The sequence below is a fragment of the Erythrolamprus reginae genome, chromosome 1 (genome assembly GCF_031021105.1).
Source record: "Erythrolamprus reginae isolate rEryReg1 chromosome 1, rEryReg1.hap1, whole genome shotgun sequence".
In the NCBI taxonomy this organism is placed as follows: Eukaryota; Metazoa; Chordata; class Lepidosauria; order Squamata; family Dipsadidae; genus Erythrolamprus; species Erythrolamprus reginae.
The window spans coordinates 19,547,715-19,570,002 of record NC_091950.1 but is presented as its reverse complement, the minus strand read 5'-3'; the positions used below and the strand labels follow the sequence as shown (position 1 = coordinate 19,570,002).

General features: G+C 44.3%; 1 protein-coding gene across 4 annotated transcripts in view; it reads right to left on the bottom strand.

Annotated features, from left to right (window-relative positions):
* GATAD2A (GATA zinc finger domain containing 2A) overlaps positions 1 to 22,288 on the bottom strand; it is a 160,048-nt gene that overhangs the window by 25,506 nt on the left and 112,254 nt on the right. For all 4 annotated transcript variants that reach the window (XM_070746378.1, XM_070746362.1, XM_070746352.1 and 1 more), the window contains exons 4-5: positions 5,800 to 5,929; positions 4,245 to 4,376 (exon numbers count right to left, since the gene is read on the bottom strand). In XM_070746378.1, coding sequence (XP_070602479.1) covers positions 4,245 to 4,376; positions 5,800 to 5,929 — 262 coding nt within the window. The remainder of the gene's footprint in view (positions 1 to 4,244; positions 4,377 to 5,799; positions 5,930 to 22,288) is intronic.

Here is a 22,288-nt window from a genome sequence, read left to right as displayed (position 1 = left end):
CATCTTGAGCAGGGGTGGGCAATTAATTTTGCCATGGGGCCGCATGAGCGGACCCTGACCTCCACGGACCGGTCAGATAGTGGGCGGGGCGGTCACAGACATCAGGCAGGCTGGACATGGCCTGCAGGCCACCCCTTGCCCAGGTCTGAACTAAAGCTTCTATTCTGGCACCTTGGAACGTATTTTTACAATCCGACCAATCAGGCGTTTACAGTGGGGGGTGTTCTTCTGACCTTCCTGGCAATCAGCTGAAATCTCTGTTGGGAGAATTGGCGCTAGACTTATGGTTGGGGGTCACCACAACATGAGGAACTGTATTAAGGGGTCGTGGCATTAGAACCATTGGTTTACATCATGGGTGTTCAACAAACTTTAAAACACGTGGACTTCAACTCCCAGAATACGCCAGTCAAGCTTACACCCATTTACACCCTTGAAAAAAAACAAGGAACACACCAGAGGTCGGTTACTCCCGGTTCGGACCTGTTCTACAGAACTGGTAGTAAGTTGGTGGCACGGGTCACTAGAACTGGCGGCGACCCAGGCATAACACCCCCCCAAGTCGGTTCTCTTATTTCTTCTCCTTCTGCGCATATGTTGGGTTTTTTGCTTCTATATATGCACAGAAACTGTGTTTTTAGCACTGCAGATGCTATTATAAACTTTTAAGGCGTTATCTAATTGATTCTTATTTATTAATCTTTTCTCTTCTTTATTTTTAGCTTCTTGCATCTCATTTTGATTTTTCCCTTCCACTGCTTCGTCTAATTTCTTATCTATTTCCTGAATATCTTGTTGCTCTTTTCCCCACAATTGTTAAGTGACTTCTACATTCGTTTCTATGCCTTTAAACTTTGTTTCCTTATTATTCCTCCCCTTGTTTCCTTATTTATTTATTTAATTTATTACATTTGTATGCCCCCCTCTCCGTAGACTATTGTCCTTTAAAGATCCACATACACTTTTAACATCAAAAATATGTCTTCATATACCTCTATCATCCCCTGTAAATCCATCTTATAACAATTTAATAAAAGTTACTTAGTATATTTCTATGGTTCCAATGTCTCAATATTTAAAAACTCCTGCTTAATAAATTTCATCAATCCCATAATTATACCTCCAAAATGCAATCTTTTAAAATTCTTTAGATTTACAGCCTGAGTTTTAGTTTTCCAATTACAGTGATCCCTCGAGTTTCGCGATCTCGAGCTTCGCGAAACGCTATATCGCGATTTTTTTCACCCGATGACGTCACTCCCTTCCTTTCTCATCTTCCTTTCTCTCTCTCTTTCTCTATCTTGCTTCTTCCTCTCTCACACTCTCTTCCTCCCTCTCTCATCTCTTTCTTTCCTTCTCTCTCTTTCTCTATCTCTCCCCCTCTTGCTCTCGAGCGGCGGGCGGCACCCAGGGAAGGTTCCTTCAGCCGCCCAGCAGCTGATCTGCTCGGCAGCGCAGTAGCAGCGAGGAGCTGAAGATGGGGTTTCCCCTTTGCGTGGGCAACGGGGAAACCCCATCTTCGGCTCCTCGCTGCTACTGCGCTGCCGAGCAGATCAGCTGCTGGGCGGCCGAAGGAACCTTCCTTGGGTCTTCAACTCCCAGAATTCCCCGCCGCCCACGCAAAGGGGAAACCCCGATCGTGCACCGAGCGGCGGGCAGCGGACAAGCGGCGGACAAGCGGCGGGCGGAAAAGCGGCGGACAAGCGGCGGGCGGAAAAGCGGCGGGCAGGCGGGCAGGCACCTCAGCTGCTGGGCAGCGGAAGGAACCTTCCCTGGGTCTTCCCAGGTGCGGAAGTAAAAACACCATCTCGCATGCGCGGCCATGGAAAAAGGGGCGCGCATGCGCAGATGGTGTTTTTACTTCCGCACCACTACATTGCGAAAAATCGAGTATCGCGAGGGGTCTTGGAACGTAACCCTCGCGATACTCGAGGGATCACTGTATATATCTTCCCCATTGTTCAATTTTTAAAGTCTTATTTAACTTTCCTTCTTTTCTCTTTTCTTCTATCGCCTTTCTTTTTTTGTCTTGTAGAATGTTCTGTTAAATAACATTAATAGTTCAAATCCAAATCAATGCACTAGATTCCTCCAACCTTTCAGATCCATTAAACCACCTCATTAAATATTCTCAAAATTATCCAAGTCCTCTTCTGACAGTAGAGTCAAGGTCAGGACGTCTTTCAGATGTTATTACTTCTATTCTGTGTATTAATTAAATTTTGTGTGTACTGAATTTACTTCCACTGAGTAAGCTGTGGCTATAGTGCTGTAGTACTTCTCTTCTTCCAATAGGTGGCTCTCTTATTCCCAAATACAAGTTAAACAGCCTGTCAAAAACAGCTGATTATCCCATAAATCCAGGGGGTTTAAAAATACAAATAAACAAGAGTTTCTCCAGAAAATCACCTTTCAAATTGTTTAAGCTGTTTTCAAGCTTTCTCTGATTTCACTGGGCTTCTTTCGCCTCTTGATTTTCAGGTTTTTTCCCTCCGTGTATTTAGTCACCGCTTTCTTAGGCTTAAGAGCTATCTTTTAAAATTCTTGTACAGTGGTTCCTCTACTTAAGAACTTAATTCGTTCCGTGACCAGGTTCTTAAGTAGAAACGTTCTTATGTAGAAGCCATTTTTCCCATAGGAATCAATGTAAAAGCAAATAATGTGTGCAAACCCATTAGGAAAGAAATAAACGCTCGGAATTTAGGCGGGAGGAGGAAGAGTAAGGAGAGGACAGTCGCTGCCGAAGATGAGGTGAGGGGAATCAAAAAAATCCAAAACTTTAAGGCTTAAAAAAAAGAGGGACTCTAAGGCAGCGAGGAAGAGCATGCGCCTTCAATACACCTGGAGCGAGCTGCCTCCCATACACTGGTTGCTTCTGCTGCTACCTGCTTCCCCTTCCTTCCCATGCTGAAGGGTCCCCTCTTCTCTCGCTCGCTTTGTACTCGGCGCTTTTTCTTCACTGTGGTGACTCCTCGGCTGCCCAGAGCAAAGGGAGCATTTCTTTTCTCTGGGCGCTGGCAGACGTTTATTCCCTCTCCAAGCGCCCAGGGAAAGGAAAATGCTTTGTTCGCTCTGGACACCCAAAGCCTCTTTAGTGCTGCCGAAAAGGCTCCTCTGGCAGCCCAGATGGCTGGGATTAAAGGGGGAATGGCAGGAAACTGGTCGGGCCTTTGTGCCGCTCTCAAATTTCCTGGGAAATTTTTCCGGGCTCGGGTTCTTAAGTAGAAAATGGTTCTTAAGTAGAGGCAAAAAAATCTTGAACACCCTGTTCTTATCTAGAAAAGTTCGTAAGTAGAGGCGTTCTTAAGTAGAGGTGCCACTGTACTTATATCAGGTCTTTAGAGTAAAAATTGGTAATTATCCCACCCAGTTTCAAAGCTTTGCCCATGAACCGCTCCAGCACAAATCTTATGATTCCGGTTGTCCCAGCTTTGTGACCGCCAAAAATGACCGTCTCCCGTTCAGGAGAGCTTGCTTCAGACTTAACGAGGAAACAGCTAATTCTTCGTGGTCGGTGAAATGCCTTTCCTTCCTTTATCCTCCCTAAAAGATTTCTGTGACTCCGCGGGGTCTCCTGACAGTAGTTACTGCGTGGATTTCACAGGGCATGGCAGAACCCACTATTTTCCAGCCGTTCTCACCGCGAAATCAACAGGAAGTCACAGCATGTCCCTCTATTACTGAACGGCTTCTTGCAGATCCCCATACCCAGCAGTCAAGGATGGACAGTTAAAAAAAATGCTAGTAGCCTCTATTACAATAATTAGCATGTCTTTTCTCTTTACATCTTCACTTCTCCTTTCTCTCTGCCCGGCCTTAGAGCATGATTAGAGTCTTCGGAGAGCGGCGGCAAACAAATCTAATAAATTATCATCATCACCAATTTATTTATTTATTTATTTATTGGATTTGTATGCCGCCCCTCTCCGCAGACTCGGGGCAGCTAACAACAGTAATAAAACAGTATATATATCAATAATAATAATAATAATAATAATAATAATAATAATAATAATCATCATCATCATCATCATTTATAGCTCAAAATCCAGTGACCAGGAGTTCTATAAATAAATATTAAAAGTTGTACTTAATGGGGAGGGCAGGGGAGGAAGTTTGAAAGCCAGAAATGGTCCCTGAGATAATCAATGCCTGGGTGGTAGACAGGTGAGAAAGACCATATATAAACTCCAAGTACAGAAGTGGGGGGGGGGGGGGGCAGAAAAAAGACAGAATCTGCTCACCTTTTGGGCTGTTGTTTCCTTTTGTATCTGACTTTGCCGTAATTTTTTCAGTAAGACAAGTTTGGCTTCTTCTAACCGCAGTTCTTCCTTCAGCTGTTTAATCATTCGTTCCCGTTCCTCTGGGCTGCTCTTCTACAAGGACAACCGATTGGAAGAAAAAGTTTTAATTTTGTTGAGGGAAGGAGGGGGAAAGAGTCAAATTAGAGGGGATGACAGAAGGGCTGACTTTAAAAGAGTGATTTGAAGATGAGAAAGAGAGAGGAGGGACGGGAAGGAGGGAGGATGGAAAGGGAGGCAAGGAGGGAGAGAGAGATGGAGAAAAAGAAAGAGAGGAGGGACAGGAAGGAGAGAGGATGGAAAGGGAGGGAGGGAGGAAGAGAGAGACGGAGAAAAAGAGAGAGGAGGGACAGGAAGGAGGGAGGATGGAAAGGGAGGCAAGGAGGGAGAGAGAGACGGGAGAAAAAGAAAGAGAGGAGGGACAGGAAGGAGGGAGGATGGAAAGGGAGGGAGGGAGGAAGAGAGACATGGAGAAAAAGAGAGAGGAGGGACAGGAAGGAGGATGGAAAGGGAGGCAAGGAGGGAGAGAGAGATGGAGAAAAAGAGAGGAGGGACAGGAAGGAGGGAGGATGGAAAGGGAGGGAGGGAGGAAGAGAGAGACGGAGAAAAAGAGAGAGGGACAGGAAGGAGGGAGGATGGAAAGGGAGGGAGGGAGGGAGAGAGACGGAGAAAAAGAGAGAGGAGGGACAGGAAGGAGGGAGGATGGAAAGGGAGGGAAGGAGGGAGAAAGAGACAGGAGGGACAGGAAGGAGAGAGAGGGAGGGGGAGAGAGAGAGGGGAGAGAGAGAGAGAGAACAAATGTGACTTTGGCCAGCCTCCTCTAACCCCGTGTCCTACAGATATGTTAAAGGACAACTGTCACAATTCCCAGCCAGCAGTGACAGGATTATCATCATCCCAGGAGGGTATAAGGCAGGGGAAGGACGACTTTAGTGCTGCGGGAGTAATTCCAGGCGTTAGGGTCAAAAAGGGACAGGCGGATGGTTCATGTCAGTGGCCCAGGGATAAAGAACAGAAAAAACAGAGTCACGGTTGGGGAGTAGTGGGAGAATTACGAGCACCTGGTGCACCTGAAATGGATGAGAAATTCATGCACTTCAATTGAAGGAACAGAATGACGGCATACAAATCCAGTAAATAAATAAATAAATAAATAAATAAATAAATAAATAAAATGAAGCAAGAGGTTGGGGGAGGAGGGAGAGCAAAGCCAGGGAGATAGGAAGCCAGCAGAGGAATCACAGTGGAGGAAACCCTCCTAGCCACAAAAAGCAGAGGGCACAATGAGTTTTGGTCCATGGAGAGAGGAAAGTCGATGTATGCACTGCTTGTGCTGAAGAAATGACAGGGTGGCAGGTGGGAGGAGTCTCCCAAGATGAACTCAGTGATTTCACCAGGCCAGAAGATCTAAACATATCAAAGTGGAGGGAAAGAGAGAGAGAAAGAGGGAAGAACAATCAGTTTGCTCTCAGTTTTATGACCGCTGGGTCAGACTCACCATTAGCACTTCTGCGCTGGTCTCTTTTAATGCTATTTTGGTTAATCTGTTCATTCTTGGGCTCGACGGCTCGTTGTCCGATAGGACTATTACATCAGGCGAAGGGACTCTCCTCTCTCGCTTTATCTCACTGAGAAAAGAAGCACACAAACAGGGATACTTTTAAGGAAAAGTATAGAGCGCTGGTGAGACCCCATTGGGAATGCTGTGTCCAGTTCTGGAGACCTCACCTACAAAAAGATATTTATAAAATTGAACAGGTCCAAAGACGGGCTACAAGAATGGTGGAAGGTCTTAAGCATAAAACGTATCAGGAAAGACTTCATGAACTCAATCTGTATAGTCTGGAGGACAGAAGGGAAAGGGGGGGCATGATCGAAACGTTTAAATATGTTAAAGGGTTAAATAAGGTTCAGGAGGGAAGTGTTTTTAATAGGAAAGTGAACACAAGAACAAGAGGGCACAATCTGAGGTTAGCTGAGGGGGGAAAGATTAGAAGTAATGTGAGAAAATATTATTTTACTGAAAGAGTAGTAGATGCTTGGAACAAACTTCCAGCAGACCTGGTTGGTAAATCCACAGGAACTGAATTTAAACATGCCTGGTATGCATCCTAAGATAAAATACACGAAATAGTATAAAGGCAGACTAGATGTTTCTATGAAAAGAATGAATAAATCTTAAGACCCCGATCCTCTTCCCCACTCAGCAATGTAAAGTATCTTCACATCTATGAGGGGGGATAGGAGGATGACCAAGATGACACTTCTTCCTTCCAGATCCTACTTAAATGACTTCAGATTTAGTGTCAGGAGAAGGGCAGCATAAAAATCAATCAATCAAACAAACAAACAAACATCGCTGCAAGAGGGTGGGAGGGATATTCCGAAAGCAAACATAGAAACATAGAAGTCTGACGGCAGAAAAAGACCTCATGGTCCATCTAGTCTGCCCTTATACTATTTTCTGTATTTTATCTTAGGATGGATATATGTTTATCCCAGGCATGTTTAAATTCAGTTACTGTGGATTTATCTACCACGTCTGCTGGAAGTTTGTTCCAAGCATCTACTACTCTTTCAGTCAAATAATATTTTCTCATTTTGCTTTTGATCTTTCCCCAACTAACTTCAGATTGTGTCCCCTTGTTCTTGTGTTCACTTTCCTATTAAAAACACTTCCCTCCTGGACCTTATTTAACCCTTTAATATATTTAAATGTTTCGATCATGTCCCCCCTTTTCCTTCTGTCCTCCAGACTATACAGATTGAGTTCATTAAGTCTTTCCTGATACGTTTTATGCTTAAGACCTTCCACCATTCTTGTAGCCCGTCTTTGGACCCGTTCAATTTTGTCAATATCTTTTTGTAGGTGAGGTCTCCAGAACTGAACACAGTATTCCAAATGTGGTCTCACCAGCATTCTATATAGTGGGATCATAATCTCCTTCTTCCTGCTTGTTATACCTCTAGCTATGCAGCCAAGCATCCTACTTGCTTTCCCTACCGCCTGACTGCACTGCTCACCCATTTGAGACTGTCAGAAATCACTACCCCTAAATCCTTTTCTTTTGAAGTATTTGCCAACACTGAACTGCTAGAGATTCCATAAGAGAACCAGGGCCTCTTACGAGGATTCCTTGACTTTCCAAGGCCAAGAGAAAACCAGGATAAATGAATTATATAAAGTGCACTTGCAATTGATGAAGCAGTCAAACTAGGTTTGGCAATACATAAAACAAACGAACAATGTTAGTGGCATGGCACCGGACCAGATTATCTCCAGGACCGCCTTCTGCCGCACGAATCCCAGCGACCAGTTAGGTCCCACAGAGTGGGCCTTCTCTGTCCTGTCAACTAAACAATGTCGTTTGGCGGGACCCAGGGGAAGAGCCTTCTCTGTGGCGGCCCCGGCCCTCTGGAACCAGCTCCCCCCAGAGATTAGAATTTCCCCGACCCTCCTCGCCTTTCGTAAGCTCCTTAAAACCCACCTCTGCTGTCAGGCATGGGAGAACTGAGATATTCCTTCCCCCTAGGTCTTTACAATTTATGCATGGTATATTTGTGTGTATGTTTGGTTTTATAATAAGGGTTTTTAGTTGTTTTAGTATTTGATTGTTACATGCTGTTTTTATCATTGTTGTTAGCCGCCACGAGTCTACAGAGAGGGGCGGCATACAAATCCAATAAATAATAATAATAACAACAACATATGTATATTTACGGGACCGCCTCTTCCCTCCTACCTTGCTGCGGCCAGTAAGGGCCCACAGAGTTGGCCTTCTCCAGGCCCCGTCTGCCAAATAATGTCAGTTGGCGGGACCTCGGGGAAGAGCCTTCTTTGTGGCGGCTCTGATCCTTTAGAACCAACTGCCCCCAGAGATCCGCATTATCTCCACGCTACCGGTCTTCCGGGAAGCTGTTAAGACCTGGCTTTTCCGGCATGCCTGGATTAGGCTGATTGCAGCAAGTATGTATGTTTTTTATGTTATTGTTATTACTGATTTTTATTATTAGATTTTCACTGTTTTTATTGTTGTTGTATTTATTCCCATTGTTAGCTGCTCAGAGTCCGTTTGGAGTGAGTGGCATATAAATAATAATTTAAAAAAATGTATTGAAACCCTAATAGCTTTAAGAGTTGGTGTTGCGGATTGTGATTCTCTGACTCTCTCTGCTATTTCTGTTATTTACTTGGTGATTGTTGGTGTATGAACTGTGTTGCTGTACAACAAAATATCATCACTCAAAACAATTCAAAAGCACCACATTAAAACCCTTTAATGAAAACATTCACACTTTGGGTGGCTTTTTGTATAGAATAAAATTTTCTATTGATTTTATAATAATATTAATAAATCAGTGATTATTGAGGTTTAATATATAAGGCAGATTTTCATTTTAATCTTTATCATTCTGTTTTCCATGAGCTGTTATTTAAGCTTAAAAACTATTACATCGCTTTGCATTGTTAAAGTGGTTTTTTAATGTTTTCTCAATATTTTGTCAACATTTTGAAAACCAGTAAAGAAAAATATTTTTTCTTCTTCATAGGAAGAAGAAACTAGTTCACCTTCACTGGGTTTCTGCAAGAGAAACATACAGATTTTTCTCAAGAGCTTCAAGATAGCCAACTGCCACTAAGATAACTTTTATGCCTTCAAACTATAATCTAAAAAGTTCCTGGAGGCAACTGCAGAAAATTACTTAATTAAAGGTTTCTTTCTGAGTTTCAACAAGTCAATGTACTGATCCCCAGATGGATTCAACAGACCCCCCCCCCCCAAATTTTTGCAGTGGAATGGTCTGAGAGGGCATCACTATTATCTGCTTAACAGGGAAAATATTTTTTTATTAAATTTATTTATAAAATATTTATAAAAACAAGAAAGGTTTTATGGAAGTCAAACTTCCACCCTAAGAAGAGGATTGCAACAGCTGGTCTAAAGCAGGAGTCTCCAACCGTGCCAACTTTATTTATTTTTTAAAAATATTTTTTTATTATTTTTCATTAGACATACAAAGACAAACAACATTCAACATTCAAGGAGTTACCATTGCTCCGCTTATCTTAGAAGTCTAACTAATACAAAAAAGAAATGTCTAACTATAATCAGAACGATTCAGAAATATAACACACTCTATGTTCTTATTAAATTTAACTCTATTGTTTATAGTTTATGGTTTCTATAACTTTGATTAATTTTCTTATCTATAAATTATAAAATACTTAAACTCATAATACTATATAGAAAAGTAATACTTAATATTAGTAACTTTATAAAAATACTCTGTGTTTTTATTATTTTTAAAACTATTACATTCTGTCTATTACTATCATGTTATTTAATTAATTAATTAATATTCACTTATTTAATATAACAAAAAAAAATATTCTTCCATCTAAACATACAATTAACTTTCTAGTTGATAAATTCAAATAATTATAAGTTCTTACTTATATAATTTTACCATTATTTTTAAGATTCCACCATTTATATACTTTATCCCATATTTTATAAAATTCTGTTTCAGCTTGGTTATTCAAATGTTTTGTCATCATGTTTAATTCTGCACATTCTATAATTTTTTTAAATACTTCTACATCTTTTGGTATTTCCTTTTCTTTCCATTTCTGTGCAAATGTAATTCCTGCCGCAACTAATACAGTGATCCCCCGAGTTTCGTGATCTCGATCTTTGCGAAACGCTATATCGCGATTTTCCACCCGATGACGTCACTCCCTTCCTTTCTCATCTTTCTTTCTCTCTCTCTTTCTCTATCTTGCTTCTTCCTCTCTCACACTCTCTTCCTCCCTCTCTCATCTCTTTCTTTCCTTCTCTCTCTTTCTCTATCTCTCCCCCTCTTGCTCTCGAGTGGCGGGCGGCACCCAGGGAAGGTTCCTTCGGCCGCCCACCAGCTGATCTGCTCGGCAGCGCGGCAGCAGCGAGGAGCCGAAGATGGGGTTTCCCCATTGCCTGGGCAACGGGGAAACCCCATCTTCGGCTCCTTGCTGCTGCCGCGCTGCAAGCGAGCGGCAAGCAAGCGGCAAGCGAGCAGCCGGGCGGGCGGGCGAACGGGCAAGCGAACTTGGGGTTTCCCCTTTGCCTGGGCGGCGGGAAGACCCAGGGAAGGTTCCTTCGGCCGCCCAACAGCTGATCTGCTCCGCAGCGAGGAGCCGAAGATGGGGTTTCCCCGTTGCCTGAACCTTCCCTGGGTCTTCCCCGGGTCTTCCCCGCCGCCCACACGCAAACTCCACCATCTGCGCATGTGCGGCCATGGAAAAAGGGGCCCGCATGCGCAGATGGTGTTTTTACTTCCGCACCACTACATCCCGAAATATCGATTATCGCGAGGGGTCTTGGAACGGAACCCTCGCGATAATCGGGGGATCACTGTATATGTATTATTAAATAATAAATTTCTTTTTTATACTTCGTATTTGAGATACCCAGTAGGAAAAATTCAGGAGATTTTTTGATCTTCTCCTTTGTTATTTCATTTAGCCATTTCTCTACTTTATTCCAAGATTTCCTGGCTTCAACCGTGCCAACTTTAAACCTGGCAGACTTCAACTCCCAGAATTCCCCAGCCAGCCAAGCTGGCTGGGGAATTTTGGGAGTTGAAGTCCGCCAGGCTTAAAGTTGCCAAGGTTGGAGACCCCTGATCTAAAGCGTCTCAGGTGAAAATGGCAATACATACAAATGCCTTTAGAGGGCACTCTCATAAAGCAATAATTTCATTATTTGAGCCTTAAAAGTTGAAATCCAAAATCAAAAGAGGGAAGGGGGATGTCTCTCCCCCTACTTCTTACATCAAACTCACGGTACAATTGCATCTGGAAAAGTCACAATGCACCAGGATTCAAATTAATATTACAAAAGGACATTTCTATCTTGCACGCATTATACCAGAACTACATACTGTATACTATTAGTAGTACGTGTTCAAACAATGAATGGGCTCCAGGTTAGTTGCCCAAGGCAACTTTTAAATTTAAACATTTCAGATTTTTTTCAAATTATGAAAATCCAAGTTGCTTCTATGTATAGAATTCTGCAAAATTAGACAAAATGTAGGCAAAAACAAAGCCTAAATGCTCGGAGAATGCTATATTTTCCTTCCTCCTCATGTGAAACTTTATTTGCTTGTGTGCCAGAATTTATTTATTTATTAGTTATTCTTGTATGCCGCGCAACTCCCGAAGGGCTCTGGGCGGCTTCCAATGAATAAAAAACAATACATAAAAACAGTACAAAAACTCAGCCAGCATCCATACTGAAGGGACTGCCTCCTGCTACATAAATCCCAGCGGCTGGTTACATCCCACAGTCGGCCTTCTCCAGGTCCCGTCAACCAGACAATGTCGCTTGGCGGAGCCTAGGGGAAGGGCCTTCTATGTGGTGGCCCCGGCCCTCTGGAATCAGCCTCCCCCCAGAGATTTGTACTGCTCCCACCCTCCTTGCCTTCCGCAAAAGTCTTAAGACTCACCTATATCGCCAAGCCCAGGGCAATTAGATCTTGCCCCCTTGACCAATAAATGTGATGCATGGTGTGATTGGATTGTCTGACTGTGTATTATTCAAGGTTTTTTTACTTGTACTTTTTCAATATATTAGATTTGTCCTGTACACTTTGTTCTTATAATTATTCTGTGAGCCGCCCTGAGTTTTCAGAGAAGGGTGGCATACAAATCTAATAAATTGAATTGAATTGAATTCCTAGCAAAATCTAGGATTTCATTCAGTGATGGCCCGCTACCGGAATGGTAAGGTAGTCTGTTCCGGCAACGATTTTCGGAATGCATGCACAACTATGTGCTCCTGATATGCGCACATCCCCCCCAGTGTGTGTTTTCGCTTCTGCGCATGAACAACAAGCAAAATATTGTGTAAAGACTCCCGGTTTTGCTGATTTTCGCCGATTACTTGCTTCTGTGCAGAAAATCGCCGAAATCTTACAGGACACTAAACCACAGTGTCCTGTAGTGCAACCTGGCATCAGCAATGTCTAGAGAAATGAGGCTTCCCAAAGTTATGGCCAAGGTTATTAACTACAGTCCCGACACTAACAGGTACCAAGGATAACAGAGAATCTTGCAAATAATAACTGATGAAATGAAGAAAGCTTGAGGGAAGGTTTTTGATTTTTGATGGGGGGGGGAATTATGAACAGTGTGTTTAGTGAGATTCCAAAGTTACAACGGCGTTGAAAAAAAGCAAATTAGGACCATTTTTCACTTATGACTGTTGTAGCATGGACGTATGATCAACATTCGGATGCTTGGCAACTGGTTTCAGATTTGCAACGGTTGCAGTATCCCAGGGTCATGTCATGTGATCCCCTTCTGACAAGCCAAGTGAACACAAGAACAAGGGGACACAATTGGAGGTGAGCTGGGGGAAAGATCAGAAGCAACGTGAGAAAATATTAATTTACTGAAAGAGTAGTAGATGCTTGGAACAAACTTCCAGCAGACGTGCTTGGTAAATCCAAGGTAATTTAAACATGCCTGGGATCAACATAGATCCATCCTAAGATAAAATACAGGAAATAGTATAAGGGCAGACTAGATGGACCAAGAGGTCTTTTCCTGCCATCAGTCTTCTATGTTTCTGTTTCTTAAGTCGATGGGGAAGCCGGATTCACTTAACAATCGCTTTGCTACCTTTTAACAACTGCAGTGATTCACTTAACAACTTTGGCAAGAAAGACCGTGAAATGAAGCAAAACTCACTTAACACAGGGTTAGTTAGTTAGTTAGTTAGTTAGTTAGTTAGTTAGTTAGTTAGTTAGTTAGTTAGTTAGTTAGTTAGTTAGTTATTTGACTTCTATGCCACCCAATCCCGAAGGACTCAGAGTGGCAACATAACTTTTTGGCTCAATTGTGGTGGTATGTTGAGGGCTACCTGTACTTGAGCCAGGCATCAATCCCTTCATAAAACCTGCAGATGTCACTTCCCTAGACAAGCAGACTTTTCATCTGCCAATCAGAGGATTTGCCTTCCCAGATGTTTGAGGGACACTGAAGAGACCCTGATTTGTAGGGGGGGGATTTCAAGTCTGAACCCCCAGTCTCTGCTTTCAACAGAGAAAACTGTTCTGTCCTCTTCCCAGTCCAGATGTGAACGGAAGTTAAGTTTCCTAATCATGGACTGGAAACCCTTTATGGACTTTTTGCTTTAAAAAAAGAAAAATGAGTCTGTACTTAGGGTTTGAGGCTTAGAAACAATTGATTACAGAAAGAAGGAAATGATGATGTAATTGAGCGAGAGAGGTTTGAATAGAGTTGTACGTATAACTGCTCGAAGGAAAATCAGAAACCATCTTATACAGTGGTACCTCTACTTAAGAACGTCTCTACATTAAGAACTTTTCTAGATAAGAACTGGGTGTTCAAGATTGTTTTGCCTCTACTTAAGAACCATTTTCTACTTAAGAACCAAAGCCTGGAAATATTTCCCAGGAAATTTGAGAGTGGCACGAAGGTCCGGCCAGTTTCCTGCCATTCCCCCTTTAATCCTGGCCTGGGTTGCCAGAGGAGCCTTTTGGTGGCACTTAAGGAATCTTTGGCAGTCCAGAGCGAACGAAGCATTTTCCTTTCTCTGGGAGCTTGGAGAGAGAATAAACGTCTGCCAGTGCCCAGAGAAAAGAAATGCTCCCTTCGCTCTGGGCAGCCGAGGAGTCACCACAGCGAAGGAAAAGTGCTGGCTACAAAGCGAGCGAGCGAGAGGAGAGGGGAGCTCTTCAGCATGGGGAGGAAGAGGAAGCAGGTAGAAGCAGCAGCAGCCAGTGTATTGGAAGCAGTGTATGGAAGGCAGCTTCGCACTGGGTGTATTAGAGGCAAGTGCTCCTCCTCGCTGTCTCAGAGTCTTTCTCTCTTTTTTTAAGCCTTAAAGTTTTGGATTTTTTTGATTCCCCTCCCCTTCTTCCTTCGGCAGTGACTGTCCTCCTCCTTCTCTTCCTCCTTCTCCTCCTCCCACCCAAATTCTGAGCTTTTATTTCTTTCCTAATGGCTTTGCACGCATTATTTGCTTTTAAGTGTACATTGATTCCTATGGGAAAAATTGCTTCTACTTAAGAACGTTTCTACTTAAGAACCTGGTCACGGAACGAATTAAGTTCTTAAGTAGAGGTACCACTGTATTTCTTTTCATGTTATTTTTCTCTCTGCTTTTCTCTACCCGCCCTCTCTCTCAAAGAGGGATTCTGTTTTCCATTCTATTTTTTCTCCATTTTTTTCTTTTGCCTCCCCCCCCCTCTTATTTCACTTTCATATTTACTGTAGCTTTTGCTTTGAATGTACTCCTCATTCTAGATGTAAAATCTTTTAAATATAACTTTTTAAAGTAGCACATTTCCTGCATTTGCGAGAAGTTTTCCATCAGGAAAGCACGTGGCCCAGGGGATGGGTTGGGTGGGTGGGTGGGTGGGGTCACCTGAGCCACCTCTTGATCCACTATCATCACAAAAAAAAAAGCTTATTTCCTCTATTCTAACCAGCATCCAATGCGCCATGTGACTGATTGGGACGTGCTTTGCCACGCATGTGACCCTTTTAACCATTTCTTCCCACGTCGTGGAAAGGCTATGGTAACAAACCAGTTGGAGCTGGTTTTATGTAACACGTCGCTTTCATTTTGTGAATGGGGGGGAGAGATGATGATTAAGACAGGTATGGTAAGAAAATGGAAGGAAGGGGCAGAAATCAACCACACACACACACACACACACACACACACACACTCTTTCAATAAGCTTTTAGGAGACAACTCTTTTCTCAGATGTGCAGAGAAACAAAGCACATAAAATGGGTGCGCGGGGGGTGGGCAGAAAAATTGCCATCCACCATAAATCAATCTGCAACCTGGCAATCAGCAATGTCCAGAGAAATGAGGCTTCCCCAAGTTATGACCCCAAAGGTATCAACTATAATTCTGACACTAACAGGTACCAAGGGGAACAGAGAATCTTGCAAATAATAACTGATGAAATGAAGAAAGCTTGAAGGAAGTTTTTGATTTTTGAGTTTTTTGAGCAAAAATCTGGCGTTTTGCCTTTCGTAAACTCCTTAAAACCCACCTCTGCCGTCAGGCATGGGGGAATTGAGGCACACACACACCCCCCCGGGCCTATACAATTTATGTATGGTATGTTTGTGTGTATGTCTGTTTTAATAATGGGGTTTTTAAATGTTTTTTTTTAAATTTATTAGATTTGTTATGAATTGTTTTATTGTATGTTGTGAGCCGCCCCGAGTCTACGGAGAGGGGCGGCACACAAATCTAATAAATAAATAAATAATAAATAAATGACCCTGGGATACTGCAACCGTCGCAAATCTGAAACCAGTTGCCAAGCATCCGAATGTTGATCCCATGTCCATGCTACAACAGTCATAAGTGAAAAATGGTCCTAATTTGCTTTTTTCAACGCCGTTGTAACTTTGGAATCTCACTACACACACTGTAGTTTTCGCTGGCTGGGGGATTCTGGGAGTTGAAATCCAAATATCTCCAAGTTGCCAAGGTTGGGAAACACTGCACTAGAAGAATCATCAATGAATGCTTAGCTTGAGGGTTGGTCTGCATTGTCTGGGGCCAGGTCTCAGCAAGATGTCCACTCTGATTCAGGGAGCAGCTGAACTGACGCTCCTCCTCCCTGCTGTTATTTTAATTTGCCCGATTCAAATCGCCCGGAACAAAGAGTCGCGATGAAGCCCTGCCTTGCCACTTTGGAATGATAAGTGACTTCCAGGCATAAGAAGTGGTAAAACTAGCCCCATATCCTGGCACACACAAGCCGGTCAGTTAGGAAATGTAGATAATAAGAATTAAAATCTTGCACCAAGCTGGATGTTGCAACCAATATCTCATGCTAACTTTGCAACCTAGCATGATAATCAGCTATATTGCATAATTTATGCTGGGTTGGTTTTGTTTGGTTTTTTTAATTCCTGGGGAGGGGCCTCTGTAGAGCGGCTTATTTCCAATCACTAGAAAAAAAATTTATCTTCATCCTCAGAGATTGCCAACATTTTTTTTTTTTAAAAAAAATATTTTTATTGGTTTTCAAATTTTCCACATCTCAACATTCCTAAGCAGATCTACATCTGCTACAGAGATGGCCAACATTTTAGTACAGGCAATCCTCAACTTGCAACAGTTCATTGAGTGGCCATTCAAAGTAACAACAGCACTGAAAAAAAATTGACTTATGGGCGTTTTTCACACTCATGACCATTATTTATTGGATTTGTATGCCGCCCCTTTCCGCAGACTCGGGGCGGCTAACAACAATGATAAAAAAACAACATGTAACAATCCAATTTAATAAAACAACTAAAAACCCTTATTATAAAAACCAAACACACACACAAACATACCATACATAACTTGTAATGGCCTAGGGGAAGGAATATCCTAACTCCCCCATGCCTGGCGACAAAGGTGGGTCTTGAGTAATTTGCGAAAGACAAGGAGGGTGGGGGCCGTTCTAATCTCTGGGGGGAGTTGATTCCAGAGGGCCAGGGCCGCCACAGAGAAGGCTCTTCCCCTGGGGCCCGCCAAACGACATTGTTTGGTCGACGGGACCCGGAGAAGGCCAACTCTGTGGGACCTTATCGGCCGCTGGGATTCGTGCGGTAGAAGGCGGTTCCGGATGTATTCTGGCCCAATGCCATGTAGGGCTTTAAAGGTCATTACCAACACTTTGAATTGTGACCGGAAACCGATCGGCAGCCAGTGCAGGCCACGGAGTGTTGCAGAAACGTGGGCGAATCTAGGATGCCCCACGATGGCTCTCGCGGCCACATTCTGCACGATCTGAAGTTTCCGAACACTTTTCAAAGGTAGCCCCATGTAGAGAGCATTGCAGTAATCGAACCTCGAGGTGATGAGGGCATGAGTGACTGTGAGCAATGACTCCCTGTTCCAATGTCAGCTGTGGATCGAGGAGGACGCCCAAGTTGCGGACCCTCTCCTGAGGGGGTCAATAGTTCTCCCCCCAGGGTAATGGACGGACAGATGGAATTGTCCTTGGGAGGCAAGACCCACAGCCACTCCGTCTTGTCTGGGTTGAGTTTGAGTTTGTTGACACCCATCCAGGCCCCAACAGCCTCCAGGCACCAGCACATCACTTCCACTGCTTCGTTGACTGGACATGCAGCATCGCTGTGGTTATGTGAACAAAATTCAGATGCTTGGCAAGTGGTCCATATTTATGATGGTTGCAGTGTCCTGGCGTCCTGGCGTCATGAGATCCGCATTTTGTGATCTTCTGACAAGCAAAGTCCAGGGGGAATCCAGATTCACTTAATAACCGTGTTATTAACTTAACAAATGCACTGATTCACTTAACAGCCGTGGCAAGAAAAATAGTTAAAATGGGGGAAAACTCACTTAAACAAATGTTTTACTTAGCAACACAAATGTTGGGCTCAGTTGTGATGATAATTCAAGAACTACCAATGCAAGCAGCCCTTGCTTACCAACTGCCTTGTGCAGTCACAGTTTGAAGCTATGTTGGTGCTACAAAAGCCCCAACTTTGTGACTAATCCTTACATTAACGACCATTGTGGAGTCACATGTCTCAGTCCCACGATCATCCTATGCATACTTCACACCCAGCTTGTGACAAGTGAAGTTAATTAGAAGTTAATTACGGAAGGCAGAGTTAATAAGTTGTCGTTATATGATTTTCCACTTAGTGACCAGATTAATGACCAAAAGCGAAAGCAAGGTTATAAATCTATTGTGCTCCCATGACTCTGGCAGTTAGAGAGACCGAGTTTGCTGGTCCTAATTGTAGTTGCTGATATAAAAAAATATTGGGGGAAAGATTAGAAGTAACATGAGAAAATATTATTTTACTGAAAGAGTAGTAGATGCTTGGAACAAACTTCCAGCAGATGTGGTTGGTAAATCCACAGTAACTGAATTCAAACATGCCTGGGATAAACATAGATCAATCCTAAGATAAAATACAGGAAATAGTATCAGGGCAGACTAGATGGACCATGAGGTCTTTTTCTGCCCTCAATCTTCTTCTATGTTTCTAAGTAAGGTCTATGTGTATTTTCAAACCAAACATGACTAGAAAGAAAGAAAGAAAGAAAGAAAGAAAGAAAGAAAGAAAGAAAGAAAGAAAGAAAGATGTTGCTAAATTATACCTCATCTCTGCCCATGGGAGCTGAGGCTGTTGGGAACTGTAGTTTAGCTACTTTTAGAACTATGGATTTTTCCTTCCCTTGATCTTCAGAGAAACAAGAGAAATAAGCAGTTGGTAAGCAAGGGCTGCTTGCATTGGTAGTTCTTGAAAAGGGGGGACATGATCGAAACATTTAAATATGTTAAAGGGTTAAATAAGGTTCAGGAGGGAAGTGTTTTTAATAGGAAAGTGAACACAAGAACAAGGGGACACAATCTGAAGTTAGTTGGGGGAAAGATCAAAGGCAACATGAGAAAATATTATTTTACTGAAAGAGTAGTAGATCCTTGGAACAAACTTCCAGCAGACGTGGTTGGTAAATCCACAGGAACTGAATGTAAATAGGCGTTGATTGCTTACCTGAACGCCTCTTCTCGTACGGTGAGCGGGTACAGCAGTCACATGGGTTGCTCATGTCCAATCCGGTGGAACTGAGCCTAGTGTTAAAAAAGCTTGCCGGATCCGCCCCTTCCCCAGAATTCGCGAATCCATAGACTAGGCTCAGCTGTGAAGCTCTGTAGTGTTCAACTCTTATTGTTAGAGGAAAAAGGATTATAGAAGGTAAAGAAGACACATACAAGGGCGGGAAGTGACTGCTGTACCCGCTCACCGTACGAGAAGAGGCGTTCAGGTAAGCAATCAACGCCTATTCTCCGTACTGAAGGAGCGGGTCCAGCAGTCACATGGGACATACCCAATAGATGGTCCCTAGGGAGGGGTTAGATTGCTATCGTGTGAGATAACGGATTGGAGTACCCTTCTGCCGAAGGCAGCGTCCGCTGAAGCGTAAGCATCAATCTTGTAGTGCCTGATGAAGGAATTTGGCGAGGCCCAAGTGGCTGCTTTGCAGACCTCCTCCAACGGGGCTTGAGTCGCCCAAGCGGCCGAGGTGGCTGCGCTCCTGGTGGAATGCGCTGTGATGTTCCTTGGGACTGAGAGGGAGGCCGATTCATAGGCCTTAGATATAGTCCCTCTGATCCAACGGCCTATTACTGTTGAAGACACTTTGGCACCCATGACTCTGGGGTGATAGGCTATAAACAGTGCTTCTGACCTCCGAAAGGGTCCAGTGCGTTGGATATAGATTCTCAGCGCTCTAATAAGATCCAGGGTGTGCCATCTAATTGCCAAGGGATGGTCTCGTTGGAGGCAGAAGGATGGTAGGACAATATCCTGAGTTCTGTGGAACATGGAACTGACCTTGGGTAAGAAGGTGGGGTCCAGTCGCAAGACTACCTTGTCCTGATGAAATTGACAAAGGTCCTGCCTGATTGAGAGGGCAGCCAACTCCGAAATGCGTCGTGCAGAGGTAATAGCCACCAGGAATGCTACCTTAAAGGATAGGTACCTGAGGGACGCCGATTTAAGGGGTTCGTATGGTGCCTGCGTGAGGGAATGGAGAACCCGTGGCAAATCCCAGGATGGATACCTGTGGACCTTGGAAGGTCTGAGGTTGGCTATGCCCTTGAGGAATTCCTGAACTTCAGGGAAGGATCGGAGAGGCTGTCTGCGGGGACCCCCTAGGACAGATGAAATGGCTGCCAGATGACGCCGGAGGGTGCTGGTGGAAAGTCCTTTATGGAAGCCTTGCAGAAGGAAGGAAATGATTCTGTGTATGGGGATGCACAGAGGAGAGAGACCTTCCTGTAGACACCACTGGTGAAACTTGGACCACGTGTGGTCGTAGATTCGATTGGTCGAACCCCTTCTGGCCTTTAAAATGACCTCCACTGAATCGGGGTCATGACCACGCAGTTCTAAGTCTCTCCTGATAACAGCCAGGCGGTGAGGTGGAACCACTCCGGGTCTGGATGGAATGAGGCCCCCTGCCGCAGCATATCCCCCGAAACGGGGAGTCGCCAAGGGTCCTGGACGGACAGCTGTTGGAGATCCGCGAACCAGGGCCGGCGGGGCCAATGAGGGGCGATTAAGATTACTCGGGCCCTCTCGGTGAGGACCTTGTGAATCACGTCCGGGAGAATTGGAATTGGAGGAAATGCGTAGAGTAGGCCTGGAGGCCATGGACTCCGGAGGGCATTGATTGCTTCCGCTCCCGGGGATGGAAATCTGGAAAAGAAGCGAGGGAGTTGGGCGTTCGCATTGGTCGCGAAGAGATCCAGGATTGGTAGGCCAAATCTGAGGCTGATTTGATGGAACAGGTCTTGATGGAGGTTCCACTCTCCTGGGTCTATCGTTGCTCGAGATAGCCAATCCGCCTGGACGTTGAGGCTCCCCGAGATGTGGTCGGCTAGGAGCGACCGAAGATGTTTTTCCGCCCAAAGGCCTAACTTGAGGGCCTCCCTCATGAGGGCCTTGGATCTCGTGCCCCCCTGTCTGCAGATATGGCTTTTTGTGGCAATGTTGTCGGTGAGAATGAGAACGTGCCGGTTGGGAATGCGAGGAGAGAAGTGCTTCAGAGCCAGGGAAACGGCTCTTAACTCTAGCCAATTGATTGGCCTGGAAGCTTCCTCCGGGGACCACGTGCCCTGGGCTATCATCCCCTGGGCGTGGGCGCCCCATCCCGATAGACTGGCATCTGTGGTGATGACAAATTGATCCGGGCACCTGAACGGGGATCCTTTGTCCATGGCCGGAGACTTCCACCACTTGAAGGATCTGCGAACACTTGGTGGGATGACAATGCGACGATTTGAGTTGCTGTGCCCCGATCTCTGAAAGGGTAATAGGAGCCACTGGAGTTCCCTAGCATGAAGGCGAGCCCAGGGAATGATGCCTATGCATGACACCATCTTCCCCAAAAGGGATGACAGAGTTACTATGGATACTGAAGAATTAGATAAAATGTTAGAAATTAACTCCCCTATACTGAGTTTTCTCTCGGGAGAGAGAAAAACCTGGGAGGATTCTGAATTAATAATGGATCCCAGGTGTAAGATGGATGTGGAAGGTTGGAGGTGACTTTTATCAAAGTTGATGGAAAATCCATGGTCCTGAAGGACTGACATGGTGACAGAAAGGTCTGTTTTCACTTTCTCTAGGGAGTTCCCATGAATCAAAATATCATCAAGATAACATAAAATGTGGATGGGAGACGCCCGGATATAGGCCGCCAGGGACCCCAAGAGCTTTGTAAAGACCCGAGGGGCCGAGGAAAAGCCAAATGGCATCGCCCTATACTGGAAATGCCTGCCTTGAAAGGAAAAACGTAAAAATTTTCTGTGGCATTTGGCTATAGGAATGTGGAGGTAGGCCTCAGTGAGGTCTAAGGAGACCATGAAATCTCCCGTGTGGATGGCGGCCAAAATAGAAGATAAGGAGTGCATCTTAAACTTCCTATATTTGATGAATAGGTTTAGCTTCTTTAAATCCAAAATAGCTCTCCAACCTCCGGAGGACTTTGGAACCATAAATAGGATGGAGTAAAACCCTAGGCCCTTCTGACCGGAAGGAACCGGTTGAATGGCTCTGATGGACAATAAATGAGAAATGGCCTCCTCCATACGGTTACAATCTGAGGAGGACCTGGGAGAAGGGCAGGAAATAAAACGTTTCGGGGGAGGAGAAATAAATTCTAAAAGAAGGCCTGTTTGAACAGTGTCAATGACCCAGGGGTCCTTGGAGGTGAGACGCCAATTAGAGGCGAAATGGGCTAGGCGACCCCCTATGGGAATTGAGGAAAGATTACCATCTAGGTTTTTTTGAAGCCCTGTTAGAGGACGCTCCCCTTTGGAAGCGAAAACCTCTGCCCCTGGAGTTCCTACCTTGGGAACGAAAGCGGGGGGAATACTGACCTGGAGATCTCTGATAGGAAGCCGCTTGA